Source organism: Colobus angolensis, unplaced genomic scaffold (assembly GCF_000951035.1).
Source record: "Colobus angolensis palliatus isolate OR3802 unplaced genomic scaffold, Cang.pa_1.0 Scaffold27, whole genome shotgun sequence".
NCBI lineage: Eukaryota > Metazoa > Chordata > Mammalia > Primates > Cercopithecidae > Colobus > Colobus angolensis.
The window spans coordinates 11,949,589-11,967,011 of record NW_012115932.1 but is presented as its reverse complement, the minus strand read 5'-3'; the positions used below and the strand labels follow the sequence as shown (position 1 = coordinate 11,967,011).

The 17,423-nt window shown below is 40.8% G+C and overlaps 1 protein-coding gene across 4 annotated transcripts in view; it reads right to left on the bottom strand.

Moving 5' to 3' along the window:
• TENM2 (teneurin transmembrane protein 2) overlaps positions 1-17,423 on the bottom strand; it is a 984,758-nt gene that overhangs the window by 189,859 nt on the left and 777,476 nt on the right. For all 4 annotated transcript variants that reach the window (XM_011947738.1, XM_011947740.1, XM_011947741.1 and 1 more), the window contains one exon: positions 16,937-17,142. In XM_011947738.1, the coding sequence (XP_011803128.1) occupies positions 16,937-17,142 (206 nt within the window). The remainder of the gene's footprint in view (positions 1-16,936; positions 17,143-17,423) is intronic.

Sequence of the window (17,423 nt, the reverse complement as noted above, 5' to 3'; positions counted from 1 at the left end):
GAAGGACCTCTTCAAGGAGAACTACAAACCACTGCTCAACGAAATAAAAGAGGACCCAAACAAATTGAAGAACATTCCATGCTCATGGATAGGAAGAATCAATATTGTGAAAATGGCCATACTGCCCCAGGTAATTTATAGATTCAATGTCATCCCCATCAAGCTACCAATGACTTTCTTCACAGAACTGGAAAAAACTACTTTAAAGTTAACATGGAACCAAAAAAGAGCCCACATTGCCAAGACAATCCTAAGCCAAAAGAACAAAGCTGGAGGCATTACGCTACCTGACTTCAAACTATACTACAAGACTACAGTAACCCAAACAGCATGATACTGGTAACAAAACAGAGATACAGACCAATGGAACAGAACAGAGCCCTCAGAAATAATACCATATATCTACAACCATCTGATCTTTGACAAACCTGACAAAAACAAGAACTGGGGAAAGGATTCCCTAGTTAATAAATGGTGCTGGGAAAACTGGCTAGCTGTATGTAGAAAGCTAAAACTGGATCTCTTCCTTACACCTTATACAAAAATTAATTCAAGATGAATTAAAGATTTAAGTGTTAGACCTAAAACCATAAAAACCCTAGAAGAAAACCTAGGCAATGCCATTCAGGCCATGGGCATAGGCATAGGCAAGGACTTCATGACTAAAACACCAAAAGCAATGGCAACAAAAGCCAAAATTGACAAATGGGGTCTAATTAAACTAAAGAGCTTCTGCACAGCAAAAGAAACTACCATCAGAGTAAACAGGCAACCTATAGAATGTGAAAAAAATTTTACAGTCTACCCATCTGACAAAGGGCTAATATCCAGAATCTACAAAGAAGTTAAACAAATTTATAAGAAAAAAATCAAACAACCCCATCAAAAAGTGGGCAAAGGATATGAACAAACACTTCTCAAAAGAAGACATTTATGCAGCCAACAGAGACATAAAAAATGCTCATCACTGACCATCAGAGAAATGCAAATCAAAACCACAATGAGATACCAGCTCACACCAGTTAAAATGGTGATCATTAAAAAGTCAGGAAACAACAGGTGCTAGAGAGGATGTGGAGAAATAGGAACACTTTTACACTGTTGGTGGGACTGTAAACTGGTTCAACCATTGTGGAAGACAGTGTGGTGATTCCTCAAGGATCTAGAACTAGAAATACCATTTGACCCAGCCATCCTATTACTGTGTATATACCCAGAGGATTATAAATCATGCTGCTATAAAGACACATGCTCAAGTATGTCTATTGTAGCACTATTCACAATAGCAAAGACTTGGAACCAACCCAAATGTCCATCAATGATAGACTGGATTAAGAAAATGTAGCACATATAAACCATGGAATACTATGCAGCTATAAAAATGGATGAGTTCATGTCCTTTGTAGGGACATGGATGCAGCTGGAAACCATCATTCTCAGCAAACTATCACAAGGACAGAAAACCAAACACCACATGTTCTCACTCATAGGTGGGAACTGAACAATGAGAACACTTGGACACAGGATGGGGAACACCACACACCTGGACCTGTCATGGGGTAGGGGGACGGGGGAGGGATAGCATTAGGAGATATACCTAATGTAAATGATGAGTTAATGGGTGCAGCACACCAACATGGCACGTGTATTCATATGTAACAAACCTGCACATTGTGCACATGTACCCTAGAACTTAAAGTATAATAATAATAAAAAAGAGTGGGATTCTTGTCTGTTTCACTTAACGCAGCATCCCCCGTGCCTAGAACAGTGCTTGGCACATAGTGGGTACTCACTAAAGATCTTTATTGCATGAATAAAAAAGATTTAAGCCAAAAGGAAATAGTATCTAGAGTGAAGGGTTTACCAACAAGGTGGAGTTTTGGTGACACAACTACTTAAAGGATATAATCTCTTCAGGAAATGCCTTTTGGAAATTTTAGTGGACACTGTAGTTTTCTCTTATTTTTGCTTCCTTACTGTTCAGATGCTACTATGAGTTAACATTTAATGAGGCCAGGCACTGTTCTAAGTGATTCATGCTCATAATAACCCTACTGAATACAAATTATTCCTGTTTTGCATATGAGGAAACTGAGACACAGAGAGGTTACATAGCTTGCCCAACAGTTAGTAAGTGATGGGGCTGAGATTCACACCCAAGCAGCCAGCTTCAAAGAGGACAGTCTTAATCCAGTGTATTACAGTCTTCTCAATATGCCTAATGAACAGGCAGCCAGTAGGGGGTGCTGGCATGCCTCTCTCATTTGCACATGTGTGTGTGTATTCACAGGATCACAGGGTGCAGGCACACTCCGCCCCGTCTTTGATGGGCAGGGGAGCGCTAGCCAACATCTGGTTTCACTTAGAAGGCCTCAGGGTCCCTAAATTGGAGTTCATAGAAAAATCTGAAGCGTGGCTCTCAAGCCTGTTATGCTGTAAGGGCAAATGAATGTAAAACTGTTTGTTCCTTCAACAAATATTGAGCAACCACCATGTGCCTGGCACTGCTCTGTGTACTGGGGATACAGCAGTGAATGATATAGACAAGGCCTCTGTCCTTCTGGAGCTGACATTTCCAAGGGGGGATATAATGTCAGGGAGGGAAGAGGGCTGTGAGTAAAAAATAAAGCAAACCAGCCAGGTGCAGTGGCTCATGCCTGTAATCCCAGCACTTTGGGAAGCTGAGGTGGGCGGATCACAAGGTCAGGAGTTCAAGACCAGTCTGGTCAACATTGTGAAACCCTGTCTCTACTAAAAATACCAAAATTAGCTGGGTGTGCTGGGGTGCACCTGTAGTTCCAGCTACACAGGAGGCTGAGGCAGGAGAATTGCTTAAACCTGGGAGGTAGAGGTTGCAGTAAGCCAAGATCACACTACTGCACTCCAGCCTGGGTGACAGAGCGAGACTGCATCTCAAAAATAAAATGAAATAAAATAAAATAAAATAATTAAAATAAAGCAAACCAGACAACCCAAATGTCCATCAACAGGTGAATGGTCACACACATTGTAGAATATACTTACAATTGAAAAGCTACTCAGTAATAAAAGGAATAAGCCATGGAAACTGATATGGTTTGGCTGTGTCCCCACCCAAATCTCATCTTGAATTGTAGCTCCCATAATTCCCACGTGTCGTGGGAGGGAGCTGGGGGGAGGTATTTGAATCATGGCGGCGGGTCTTTCCTGTGCTGTTCTCCTGATAGTGAATAGGTCTTGTGAGATCTGATGGTTTTAAAAAGGGGAGTTCCCCTGCAAATGCTCTCTTGCTTGCCGCCACCAGGTAAGATGTGCCTTTGCTCCTCCTTCGCCTTCTGCCATGATTGTGAGGCCTCCCCAGCCATGTGGAACTGTGAGTCCATTATACCTCCTTTCCTTTATAAATTACCCAGTCTTGAGTATGTCTTTATCAGCAGCATGAGAACAGACTGATACAGGTACAAACAACACCATGGGTGAATCTCACTGACATTCTGCGAGTGAAAGAAGGCAGACACAAGAGCACATGATTCCTTGCATATGAAACTCTAATGGAGACAAATCTAATCTCCAGTGACAGAAAGCAGATCAGTGGTTTCCTGGGCCTAGAGGTGAGGTTGGTGTGGGCCATAGGGGAGCTGTTGGGTGGTGGCATTGTCCTCTATATGGCTGTGGTGGTGCTTACTGAGGTGGATACAGTTTTCAGATTTTAGGGATCCAAGTGGACACTTAGAAAATGTGTGCACTGGTGCATGTTTTAGCAGCACAATTAGCAATTGCAAAAATATGGAACCAGCCCAAATCCCCATCAATCAACAAGTGGATGAAGAAAATGTGGTACATATAGACCATGGAATACTACTCAGACATAAGAAGGAATGAAATAATGACATTCACAGCAACCTGAATGGAATTGGAGACCATTATTCTAAGTGAAGTAACTCAGGAATGGAAAACCAAACATTGTATGTTATCACTCGTAAGTGGGAGCTAAGCTTTGAGGACACAAAGGCATAAGAATGATACAATGGACTTTGGGGCCTCAGGGGAAAGGGTGGAAGGAGGGTGAGGAATAAATAAACTACACATTGGGTACAGTGTACACTGCTTGGGCGACGGATGCACCCAAATCTCAGAAATCACCACTAAAGAACTTATTCATGGAAGCAAACACCACCTGTTACCCAAAATCTATTGAAATAAATTTTTTAAAGTGTGCATTGGGTAGTTTTAACTTTATACCTAAATTAAGTTGATTTAAGAAAAATAAAGCATAAAGCGTGAAGGAGTATTCTGTTGTAGATTCGCTTGTCAGGAAAGGGCTTATGGAGGGCATGAGGTGTAAAAAAGTCAGGGGGAGCCACCTGAATATCTGAGGGATCATTCCAGGAAGAGCGGACATTCAGTGCAAAACGTTCGGAGGCAGAATGAGCTTGGCAGGGCTGAGGGAGAGCAAGTGAGCGGATGCGGTGGAGTCCAGGGAGTGAGGAGGAGACTGGTGGTTAACCAGACTGCAGAGGGACTGGCCAGCCACAGAGACTGATCTTCCGTCAGCTGTTTACTGAGCACCTACTGTGGACGGCCACAGCTGTGAGTGAGGGAGACGCAGCAGGGAACAGAACAGCTGCTGCCCTTCTGGAACTGATATTCTAGAACAACTTCAGAATTTCCCTTTGCATGATGGGAGGCCAGTGGAGGGTTTCAGAGGCTGAAAAGATGAGACCAGAGCTTGTTTTTATCATAATAGGAAAGCGTCTTGCGTGGTGTGTTTACTGAGCCTGGTTCCTATGAAGGCCCTCCGGGGTTGGCAGGGGTTTTGGTGGTTTGCTGGTTGAAGATAAGCAGATTATGGGTCCTGCCAAATTTCCTCCCTCCATATATCAAGCCTAAAATTGTGGTTTTCAAGTTCCAAAGAAGTGTATTTTGAATGTCTCTGGTATGGGAGGGGGGTGATGTAGGGGAAATGAAAAATGAATAGAAAAGGGTAAAGTGTCACAACGGAAGGATAAAGTAATATGATCACTATGAATATTTGGCACATTCCAGCAGCCCTTCTTCTCAGAGCTGTTTCAGAATGGGATTCCCAACAGAAACAGTAACGAGGCTGGGCCAAGCAAAGGCAGGGACAATTCAATTCCTGATAGATGAGTGAGTTCCCTGGACATTCTGGGACAGGTACTGGTGCTGGTATCCACCAGCCACACGAGGGCAGGGCTAGCTCTGCCTTGTCCCTGCCTGCAGCCCCTTGACATCTGGCATATAGGTGCTCAGTAAATGTTGGCTGAATACAACGTGATGGCCTGCCTCTGGCAGAATGGTGCATCTGTCCGAACACAGGGTCTCCTTCAGGGAATGTTAACCCTTCTCACATGAAATTTCTGAGAACAGGGGAAACAGAAGCCGTAAGTCTTGATCTCTTATTTTCAACAAGATTTTCCCCAGGTACATGAAGGTGTGCATTCCCAGTGAGAAGGGTAACCCACAGCTTCAGACCACTTTTTGGCCACTTTTTCCTTTTATTTAGCATGTATTCCTAGCTGGGGTTGTGTACACAGCTGCAAATATTCAACAACTCAACAGAGGGACACAGCCATTAAACCTCCAGAGGGGCTGCCCCCCAGGTCACTGTCGGAGCCAGTTCTAGAAGTAAAAGCTATGTCTCCATTAGCGAAGAATGACTAAAGCAAAGCAGAGTTTCTAAAAAGAAGTCAATTATTACTTGAAGCTTCAACATAACCCACACAACAAGGGGTGTCTTGGTCTGCCCTCTGCTTAGAAAGGCCCTCTCTTGTCTTTCTCTTTATCTGCTTAACTCATCCTCAAAGATTCACCTTGTGTAGCCTCCTCCAGGAGGGTGCCCTAAAATCCCTCGCAGGTTAAAAGTGGTGGCCAACTTTTATGCTCCCAAGCCTCCTGTATCCAACCCTCTAGTAATAACAATAGCTGATATTTGTTGAATATGTTATGTGAGGGACAGGAACAGATCATGTAAATGACATACAGTAGTGGCTCCAGGAAACATACAAGAGCATAGTGCTAGCAGTGTGAATGTTATTTCACCTCTCCCATCCCATGAAGAGCTGTACCTGGGCTCCACACAGGTAGATGCAGTGTGCACTGTGTCCCCCCAAGAGGCACCCCAAACCTCTGCTACCTCTCCTATTCATAGAAGGATGGGGAGGAGACAGGAATCACCTGACTGAGTAGGAAGACTCTGAGCTTTGCAGTCTATACTAGAGTTTTGACAACCAGCTGAAGTGCAGTTTGCATGTCGGTATTGGTATCGGACAGCGTCCTTGCTGTTCTCGCTGGAGAGCCGCCTTGTTGCTAGGCTACCTGAGAGTGAGCTATAAGGGTTGTACACCAGTTAGATTGATTGATTGATCTCCATGGGGTGCTTACTATTTCCTGGGCATTATCTCATTTATTCTTACAACAGCCTGATGAGGGAGAGTCCTCATTTTCTGGATGTTGAAACTAAATCTAGAGCGACTCATCCGGAAACACTTCATAGGAGAGATAAGATTCAAACTCAGACCAGGATGATTGTAGAGTGTCAGCTCTTATTCTCCACCCTGGACTGCATCTCACAACCCTCTGTACTTGATGTTGTCATCATTTCTTAACTTGTCAGGTCTCCATCTCCTTAAAGGCAGAGCCGATGCTTTTAATCGCTGTATCCCCAGTACAGACATTCAATGAGTATTTGTTGAGTGCATGAATGGATTGATTTTATATTTCATCTTCTCACCAGGTCATGCCCTCATCATGCTGCCTTTTGATCCAACCCAAGAGAAGGGTAGAAGGTATTGCTCTGAAGACCGAGTGAGCCATAATGTTGACCTCACAGAGCCTTGGGGTCAAGGTCAGTGAAATTGATGAGCATTTCAAGGCTATTCCAAGGTGCACAAAGGAGAATGAATGTTTTACCTCTCAGTGCTTTGCTGATGTGATTTCTTATTTACTGCACATTCCCATCTAATTGTCTTTAGCCAATGGTTTATCAAAAATATCACATTTGGCTCCTTGCCCTCCCAAGATCAATAGGAGGGCCCAGTGTGGGTTGGCTGTGAAAATATTTCAAACATATCACCAAGAAGAGGGAGCAAACTGGGGATGTGTGCAGTCACAAAATGACTTCCCAAGCCCTAACGAGGAACAGAAGCAAAAGCACTGAACAGCTTCTCTTGATGCATGAGCTGCACCTTTCACCAGGCTGCAGTGTAACTCTGCACAAGTCTTCAGCTCTGAGTTCTGCTCTCTCATCCCCAAAGTGGGAATAATAAAAGTCCCCACCCCTGAGGGACACTGTGAGTTCAGCTCGGCTCACGGTAAGCACTCAATTAATGTGAGCTGCTCTCATGGTTATTGTTGTTATAACACCTTGATGTATTATAAATCCTTTGAGCTGGCAATTCCACTCCAAGAATTCATCACAAGGAAATTATTAAAAAATATAAGAACATAGACCTGAAAGAATGTTTACTGTAGAATGATTTATCATATTGAAAAAGGGGGATTGCTTGAAAAAAATTTTATTCAAGACAATGGACTATTTTGAGGCATTTAAAATGAGTTTATGGAAAAATATTCAGACTTGGAAAGATGTCCTCTATCTATTATTAAGCAAAGACTCAGGGTAAAAATAGTGTGTGTGGTATGATCTTGTGTTTGTAAAAATGATGACTATATGTGAACAGAAAACAGTCTGGAAAATATACTCAAAAATGTTAATGTTTTCTGTTTATCCTATCATCACCATGTCTTACTTTATAATGAGAAAAACAGGAATAAAAGTTATCTTTAAGAAAATTGAAATCTGTCTTTTTGTTTGGTGGTTTATGTCATGAATGCTTTGAAACCATAATAATAATAGCTTACGCCATTTCTATGTGCCAGCGTGAATCTAAGTGCTTTACAAAGATTACTTCATTTACATCCAATATTGCTCTGAGCACATAATACAATCTCCAGTTTATAGATGAGGTAACTGAGGCACAGAAAGATTGAATGACTTGCCCAAGGTCATACAGCTTGGAAGTATTGGAGGTTGGAGTTCAAAGTCAGATAGTTTGGACTGGTCTACACTCCTTCTGCCCAGGCTCTCCAGCTATTCCTGTCTGGAAGAGCAGTGTAAGAATTTCACAGCGGTTTCTTTTTCTTTTTTCTTTCTTTCTTTCTTTCTTTCCTTCCTTCCTTCCTTCCTTTCCTTCTTTCCTTCCTTCCTTTCTTTTCTTTCTTTTCTTTCTTCCTTTCTTTCCTTTTTGAGACATGATCTCACTCTTTTGCCCACGCTGGAGTGCAGTGGCACAATCAGGGCTCACTTCAGCCTTGACCTCCCGGGCTCAAGCAATCCTACCATCTCAGCCTCCCAAGTAGCTGGGACTACGGGCAGATACCACCATACCTGGATAATTAAATTTTTTTTTTTTTGGTAGAGATGAAGTCTCACTTTGCTGTCCAGGGTGGTCTTGATATCCTGGGCTTATGTGTCCCTCCCGCCTTCATTTCCCAAAGTGCCAGGATTATAGGCATGAGCCACTATAGCTGGCCTAAAGTTTATTTTCTAAATAAGTATTTAGATATTTTAAAAATTATAATTCAACCTCACACTGACTTCATTTATATGGTAGGATCTAGTTATCTGAGGATCATTGGAATTCGTAAGAGGTCACTTAAAATCAATACACTTAACAAATGGAAAAATGTTTGATTAGAACTTTATCTTGGAAAAGGAAACCCTGCCAAAAAGTTTATTTTATCTCATATTTAGGGAAATTCAGGTTATACTTGTGAGAATGAACATTGAATTTTCATACATACACAAAAACACAACACCACACATTTCGTTCTATCAGCTTCATCGATAGCAAAACACAGGCTGTTTTCAGAGATGTCAAAAGAGGAGCATTATATGCATCGTAGAATCAATGAAACACACAGGACAGTGAAGCATCACTTAGTGTAACGAGTGCAATAGAATCAAAAAGAGCATTTCTGTAAGCAGATGGGATATCTTCATCAAATTTCCCAGGATCTCTCTTTACGTTTTTTACAATCACCCTCTTTGATGTGCCGATCTTATCACCTTCTTTGTTAATTTTCTCTGCCTCCGTGTTTAACTGTGCTACCTCAGCCAGATCCATATTTACCAAGGCTTTCCTCTGACACATTCAAGAAGATCACCACTACCATTTTCCTTGACTTGATAAAATTTCTGTTTTTGGCAGTAGGTGTAATTTTACTCCATAAACAATTGTGTTTACGTTGTACTGTAGATGCTCCTAGAAATGACTGAGCACCAGAGAGAAGGAAGAGGAAGGTGTCTGGCTGCCAGATCCACATCCCAGCTTTGAGCCCCTAGCCTCTGTCTCAGTTCTTCCATCTGTAAAAGGGGAGTGCCACTAATGCTACCTAGCTCATACGGTGTTGTGAAGATAAAACAAGATAATGCACATGGAACAATCAGTCCCTGTTACATTGTGGTCCTCTGAGAGTGCTGGCCATTATTCCGAGTGGGTTTAGACATCATGTTAAATGGAGAGGGATCTCTGAGTGCAGGACATTTTTATAAGAGCTCGGATGAATGATTAATGAATATTGTCGTCTCAGAACAACTTTAGCTTCCCTACAAAGCATCCTTACTGAGAGAGGCTTCAATGAACATTTTAGAAGCCATTAATTTTTGTGAAGATCTTGGAATAAAGCTTTTCCTAACATCTCTGAGCATACATTGAACTTCTGTAACTGTCGTTTATCAGGAAGCTTGAAGATCTGTACTAGGCTTTCTTTGAATCCAGGCCGATGTGTGTCTGCTCAGATAAAGTCGTACAAGCAATTGCACTGATGGATCCTGTTCAACCAAATGCCAGGCAGAGCAGAGGCACATGTTTGATTTAGGATGTAAAACCAGGAGCGGAATTCCAAATGAATGTGTAATATGTCCCATAATGGTGATTTTATCTTTAAATAAGGGGAGTTTCAAAGCTTGGGTGCAACTCCCCTATTTTTATATCTAAGGCAAGGGACGTGAGTAGTTGTTCAATATTTTAAGTGATTTAACCTTGAAACAATTATTTCCTTTTCCTCCTCTTTCAAGCTTCTGGATCAATTTAATTGAAGAGTATCTACAGTCTGTAAGGGAAATGATTAAAGGAAATACTGTTGCTATTCACAAGTATTTGTATAGATTTGTTATGATTTTTCTCAAAACTGCAAAAAAACACATAGTATATAAATAAATGGAATCTTGAGAAAGTGATTGGAATTACAGGTATCATCTATAGCCACTCTTTGTTTTACTGAAAATAGGCTCAAACTTGTTACAGATTCACTTACTAAAAATACACACACACACACACACACACACACAGAGAGAGAGAGAGAGAGATTACAGAAATTAAGAGAAGTATAAAAGATACCCATATTACAACCCCTCAAATGAATAAATGTTAAGGTTTTGTGGAATTATATCCAGTCTGTGTGTGTGTATGTTGGAGATTGGGGGGTAGGGGACTTGCCTTATCTTTAATATGTTTTTACAGATAAAAGGAAGTACTCTTAAAACCTAATTCCCAGTACTATTCTTCTTGACTATTCCTGTGTTTAGTCTCTCTCTCTTTCTCTGGATATATATCCACACATACATATTATACATGTGATTTATTAATACACAAACATACATATACAGAGATTAACATTATAATACTAAATGTGGATTTGAATTGTAAACTCTATGCTAATAAAACTGTCACTTTCATCTTTTTATATATAGGATTCTATATAAGATTTCACTTGAGGATAAAGGTCACTTGCTTAGAAAATTTGCAAACTCCTGAATTACAGCACCTCCAAGACTCTCCTCAGTCTAAATATGTGATTTGGTGCTGCCCCTTCAAACTCATTCCTGTTTTGTCTGTTGCTGCCTCCTCTCTGAATTCCATGAACTCAAGCCTTGTCCTTCTTGTAAAACATCCACGGTGTCCTCCTGTGCACCCTTCACACCAGTTCTCTTTCCAGACTGAAGCATTCCATGAGATTTCTCCTTGCTCTGCTCAGTAGTTGTCCAGCAGCGTGCCCACTGACTCAGATGGCAGTTTCAGCTCCTCTCTCCTGTTAGGATGCCACCAGCTAACCAGAAGGGGCCTCTCAAGAAAGTCCTTTCCAAAAGCACTTTCAGTCCAATGCAGAAGAAACCAAGATTCTCTTGGTTTCACACAATCGTTCACTACACCTTGAGCTTCTTTGGAAAGGAAGGTTCTGAAAAATATGCCTGTAAAGATCTGGCTTCCTCCAAAATGAAATGAAACTTCGTATCAGGGGCTTCTGCAAAGCGTGATTTGATGTGCTATGTAAGCTGACAGCCAAACCCTGGCACTGCCTCCACATTTCAGCTCCATGTGAAAGGTGAGGCCCAGTGGAGCCTATCAGACTGGTCAGTGGGCACTGAGAGGGTAAAGAGAGAGTGGCAAGATGACAGAGCCAGGAAGCTCCAAACAGCCAGGCACTCCAGCATCCCAGGAATGCAGTTAGTGCCACATCTAATTGAAACCATGTGCAGGTTTGCCTATTGGGCAAGAACAAAGGGGACAAGGAAAGGCAGAGTTCGTTTTCAAATAAGGATCTGAAACGCAAAGGAATAAACTCGAGCTGGCAAAGACTAAAACCACTAATCACCATCTATAAATCTGCTTTTAAAAAATGTCATTAGGGGCCTTCTGCTGTTAAGAACTGATAGAAATGTTTGCTCAGCTGATTTTATCTTGGTCCACATATGCCCAATCTGCCATATTTGCATTTATTTGGTATGATCATGGGGCAATTTGTGGTCACTTAAACTGTTCCCCCCTATTGGCTAATGAGTTTAATGTGTGGATAATTTTACTTCCCATCCCATAGATACCTCTCAGCATAAAGCATTAGGGGGTGCCAGCATCTGCTCCTGTCTTACCGCCACTCAATCCCTAGAATCTCTTTTATTCAACTTGCTGGAGCTCTAAGCCCATCACATACTTTTAAGTTGCCTCTGGAAGTCACTGGGCTCCTGGCTCCATCGGTCTGAGTGATGAAATAGGCATTTTTAAGATTTGCTAAACAGGATTGTGGAGAAGGTGAAGTCCCAGCAGGGCTCCCAAGCGGTAACTGCATCTTGTTGTCTCCGGTTAATCATGTACCTAATTTGCCAATTATTGACTTGTTCTCGCAAAGGATTTTACTTGGCTTGACGTATCAGTAGCAATCAGTGATGAACTGTCAAGCAAACTTGCTCACTGCCTTAACCACCCAAGATTCTGACTTGCTGCAACTGCCTCTGAGATTTCCTTTGATGCCTAGCTCTACAGCCAGTTCAGATTATTATTTTTCTTCAGTCTGTTACCTTTCTAGAACTGGGGCTGAGCAAATCTGACACAGTTTGTAGGATTTCAGATATCTGGCAAGGTGCATTAGACTTCGACTGTACACAAACCATCCCCACAAGAGTTCGAGTTAGTAGGCTAAGAATGACTTAGATTGACTTTTTTTTCTGTCTGTGTCTTTAAAAACACAATGCATGATGTCAAAACTGCCGCATTTAAAGTACAATATAATACCTACCTTTAAAATTGGCAAAGCTTTAGAAATAATAATATTACATTAATGCAAGTGTTCAAGTAAATAAAATGGGCATTTCCACAATGCTGCTGGTGAGTAGAAGTGCGATTGGTACACATTTTCAGAAGGAAAATTTGGGAATATAAATAAAATCCTTAAGGGTTTATTTTCAAGACAAGGATTGAGGATGCACACGAAGACCAGTCACCAGGGCAGGCCTCATAACATTTTATGTTTAAGTCATTAGGGATCTTCATTGATATTTCTGGTGCTCCTTCCAGGGGACACCATCCGATGGTACTTCCTCTTCCACTAAAGTTACGACGTGACAGCTTTAGTTGATATGAGAAGGGCTTAAATGATATGTGTGACTTGCAAGCAGAGTTCTGTAGGAATTGGTACACAATTCTGCACCTACTCCTTTCTTTGTTCCTGATAGTAGAAGTTTCATAGGTCTGTGTCCGTGAATGAGGTTGACATTGAGCAAAGGCCTCGTTAACCTAAGAGGGACATGTGAAGCAGGGTTTTCTAACCTCAGCACTGTTAGCATTTGAAGATAGTGTTAATTCTTTGTGTTGGGGCTTCCCTGTGCACTGCAGGGTGTTTAGCAGCATCCTTGGCCTCTATCCACTAGGTACTAGCAGCAACCTCCTCCCAGCGTGACAACCAGAACTATTTCCAGGTGTTGTTAAATGTTTCCAGGGTGGGAGTGGTGGCAGGGCAAAATCACACCTGTTTGAGAGCATAAATGGTGTAGCATAAACAAGAAAAAAAAAAACACCTTTGTTCTTTGAAGTTACCATTATTCCGAGGTTCTTTTTTTCCCCACTGCAATGGATGTGTTTTATTATAGCAAAAATAATATATAAGCATTTAGCAAAAGGGGGCTGCTTTATATTAGGAGTGTTTTTACTTTTTCCTTTTGTTTCGCTGTTTCTGAAACTTTTCTGCAATGAAATGTAGTTTTTTCTTTAGAAAGAAGAAGAAAACTAGAAAATTAATTTATTAAAAAATCTGTATTTGCATAATTGCCTATCTATATACAGGATTTGCTAGGGCTATACAGAAAATTCTAAGTATAATAGAACTCTTATATATCATAGCTTTCTATTGTGCTTTAGTTTACAAAGGGTTTTCCCATCTTACCTTTGTTGTTATTGTATAATTACAACAAATTATTATGAAGCAGATTACATAGGTAGAAAAAGAAATTGAAGCTAAGAGAAGTTAAGGGACATGCTCAAGGTCCCCTGGTTAATGTGTGGCAGAGTCTACATTCTGGACTTTTTCTCCTATGCCATGTTTTCTCTGTATCACTATAAAAAGCCAGTTTCAAAAAGTCAACTGGGACAGACTCTGATTCTTGGGAAATTTAAGCAGGTATGTAATATCCTTGGACAAGGATACTAAACCTTGTAGGCTCTTGGTAAGAGCATGGCACTCAATAAAATTTAAACAACCATTTCATGTAGCACAGCCAATAGAATTTCATATTCTCCCCCTACCCCACCTCTTTTACTTTCTCTTTTTCCAGCTCAAATGAGTCACCTTGGCTAGACTGCCAATCTCCATAGAACTTATGTTCCTTGATAGGATATACCAATAAAAATGAGAAATTCTATAATGGTTCGAGACGTCAGTCGCCTATCCCCACAAAGAGCTAAGCACTGTCTCCTTGAGGAAATGTATCTCATCAAATGGACATGAATGCATGTAATGACAGCAAATGAATGTGAGAATACATACGGAATCTTTTTCTTTCTTTCTTTCTTTTTTGAAAACAGCGCCCCTATATTGTACCTGTCTTGTGAATTTCTATGCATTGGCACGGTGCCTTGCTTACTTGACCCCTCAACACACAGTGAACTTTCAAACTGGCAGCAGGACTAAAACCTCAGCACACATCAGCCCATGCCTATTCATTTCCCTTCCCTTGAAATGTGCGATGGGGCTGTCTCTGGAGTGGAGCTATTTTGAGAGGACAATCACTAGAACAATCACAGTCTAGGCAGGAGATGGACAGTGCAGCATAGTCACAAAGGAAGAAAAGACATTGTCATTGAGGATTTGAGTCCTGAATGTCAGAACAGCAGGGAAGCAGGGTAAAGTATGTTTCTGCCTGCTGTCCACTACCACTCAGTTACAGAGAGTTACCAACTTGACTTGCCATGATCATTGGCTTTTCCATGATTCTGGTTTCCTGCAGCATGCAAGAGAAGAGGGCAAGCAGAGTTTTGGGGGTAATGTGGGGAAGAAGCAGTTTTCTTAGCAAAGCTCTTTGCATGCAACTGGCTGAGAGGAAAGTTATGCTCAGCTATGCCCAGAGGCATGCTCACACTTATCTCAATAATGCCAATAAGTAGATTTCACTACTGCAAATCCTTCATTTTGCTACAAGAGAATCAGTGGAGCCTGAAGGTCAAGGACACCACCTAACAATTTGTGTAATTTCTCAGAGCAGCACCCTGCAGTCTGGCCAGAAGCTACAGAAATGCGCCAGGGATTCCTTTCAGCTGAACTCCTCTCCTTGTCTTGATGAGAATCTCTTTGAAGAGCAGATATGATTTCTGTTGTCAAGAGTTCTGCTTGGTCAGGGGTTATGTCAACTCATCTCCAGATAATCAGTGTCTAGCCCTATAAATATTTTTTCTGGGTGGATGGATGGATGGATGGAGGACTCATTGATTACCACATTACATATTGGTCCCTATAGCACAGGCTGTGTATGATCACAAAAACCTACACAGCTTTCCCTGCTCAAAAAAGAAATAGTCCTTTTAGTTCTTATATTGATCATTTTAGGCTGTAAAGATGGGATTGCAAATCAGTTTTGATTTTGAGAGTCAACAATGGTTGATTGGTAGTGGCTGCCTTGAGAGTTATATGGGAGCTATGTGTGCACTGGGCTCAGTAAGGAAAAGTGCTGCCATTGATTAGCAATGTCTGCTATGAGCTAAAGGTAAAGAAATTGTAGCCTGACTACCTTGCATTTGCCAATGGGTTTTTTTTTTTTAGTTTTAAGTTCTTCCAATAGAATTTTCTAGATGAATTGCCTTTCCAACACATTTCAAAGTCAGCTTTGACTGGATATATGCATGTTTTGAGTTTTTTCCTAATGTACCTTATGTTCTTCCTGGATTTGAGGGCAAACGAGGCAGGAAAAACCAACTTGTTTTTTTCACAGGATATACAATTCTTATTGGAAAAGAAAACCAAACTAGGTAGGTGTTAATTTACCCCAGGTGTTATGTATAATAATAGAACTTCTACCAGAACAAATTAAGGGAAGAATGAGAGAAAAAATAATGAAATCCATAATGTAATCCAATCTCTTCATTTCCAAGGCTGTGAATAATCTCACTTTCATAGCGCCAAGGACTTTCCAAGGAACTTAGTACAGGAAAGCCACAGAGAAACATCTGCTGGATTTTGGTTTATGTTACATTATTCTTTCATATATAGTGAGATGTCTCCCAGTGATATTTTAACAAATTAATCCAATAACCAGAACATCTGAACAGAAAGTACCCAGTGATTAACCCCTAAACCTATTTAAGCTGTTTTCTTCAGGTTGGGATATTAGCATTTATTTTTTGGAGATAAAATTCACACGACACTATGAATAACTGTAAGGGAGCTTTTGTGAATTTACAATGCTGTGGTTTGAGTGTATTCACTATGTTGGGTAAACCATCACCTCATTTCAGGCCATTACTATCACCACCCCCAAAAACCCCATGGCAGTCAGCCCCAATTCCCAGTTCCTGACAACCACTAACCTCCTTTCTGTTTCTATATATTTGCTTATCCTGGACAATACACATAAATGGAATCATGCAATATGTGGCCTTTGGTATCTGGCTTCTTTCACTTTGCATAGTGTTTCATCCGTGTTGTAGCAGGTAACGATACTCCATTTCTTTCTATATCTGACTAATATTCCATTGTGCGGCTATATCGCATTCTGTTTAGTCATTCACCAGTTGGACATTTGGGTTGTTTCCACTCTTTGGCTATCACAAATAAGACTATGATGAACATTGATATATACGTTTTTGTAAGAAGATGGTGTTTTCAATTTTCTCTGGGTATACACCTAGAAGTGGAATTGCTCAATCATATGGTAATTCTATGTTTAACTTTGTGAAAAACTCTTTTCCACAACAGCTGCACCATTTCTCATTCCCACCAGTAATGTACAAGGGTTCTCATTTCTCCACATTCTCGCCAACATTTTTATTGTCCATCTTTTAATTATAGACATTGTAGTGGGTGTGAAGTGGCATATATATATATATATATACACACACACACATATATATAATTTTTTTTTAATGCTTGATTACATCAAACATGGTCATACCTGGGCATGAGATGGTGGAAGTCCTCTTCTTATGTAAACACCAAAGAGAGCATCCTTCCCGAGGGAGATGTTGAACTTTAAGAACTGGGGCTGACTGATGTGAATTTGTGACCTCCAAAACACCCCCGGTGGGACTTCTTGTGTTACCCGCCGACCCACTTCTGCTTCACCACTGTCTATGCTGCTGTTTTTCAATGACCAGGGCACTGAAAAAAAAAAGAAAAAAAAAAAGGAATAAATACTAGTCAGTGACGTGTATACATTAGTTCGCTCTATATTTCTGTTTGATTACACGACAGGTTTTTTTTTTTTTTTTTTTTGTTTTATATATTAAGATTAAACTCATGGAGAGTTTCTTTTTAAGTTACAGCTAAAACATTTAGGTTTCAAATAGTTAATTGGTTTACCTCTCAGAACCTAAACAACCCCAGAGAGATAAGCAACACTTTTGTTTTAAACTGTTGTTTTAAACTATTCCCAAGAAAGA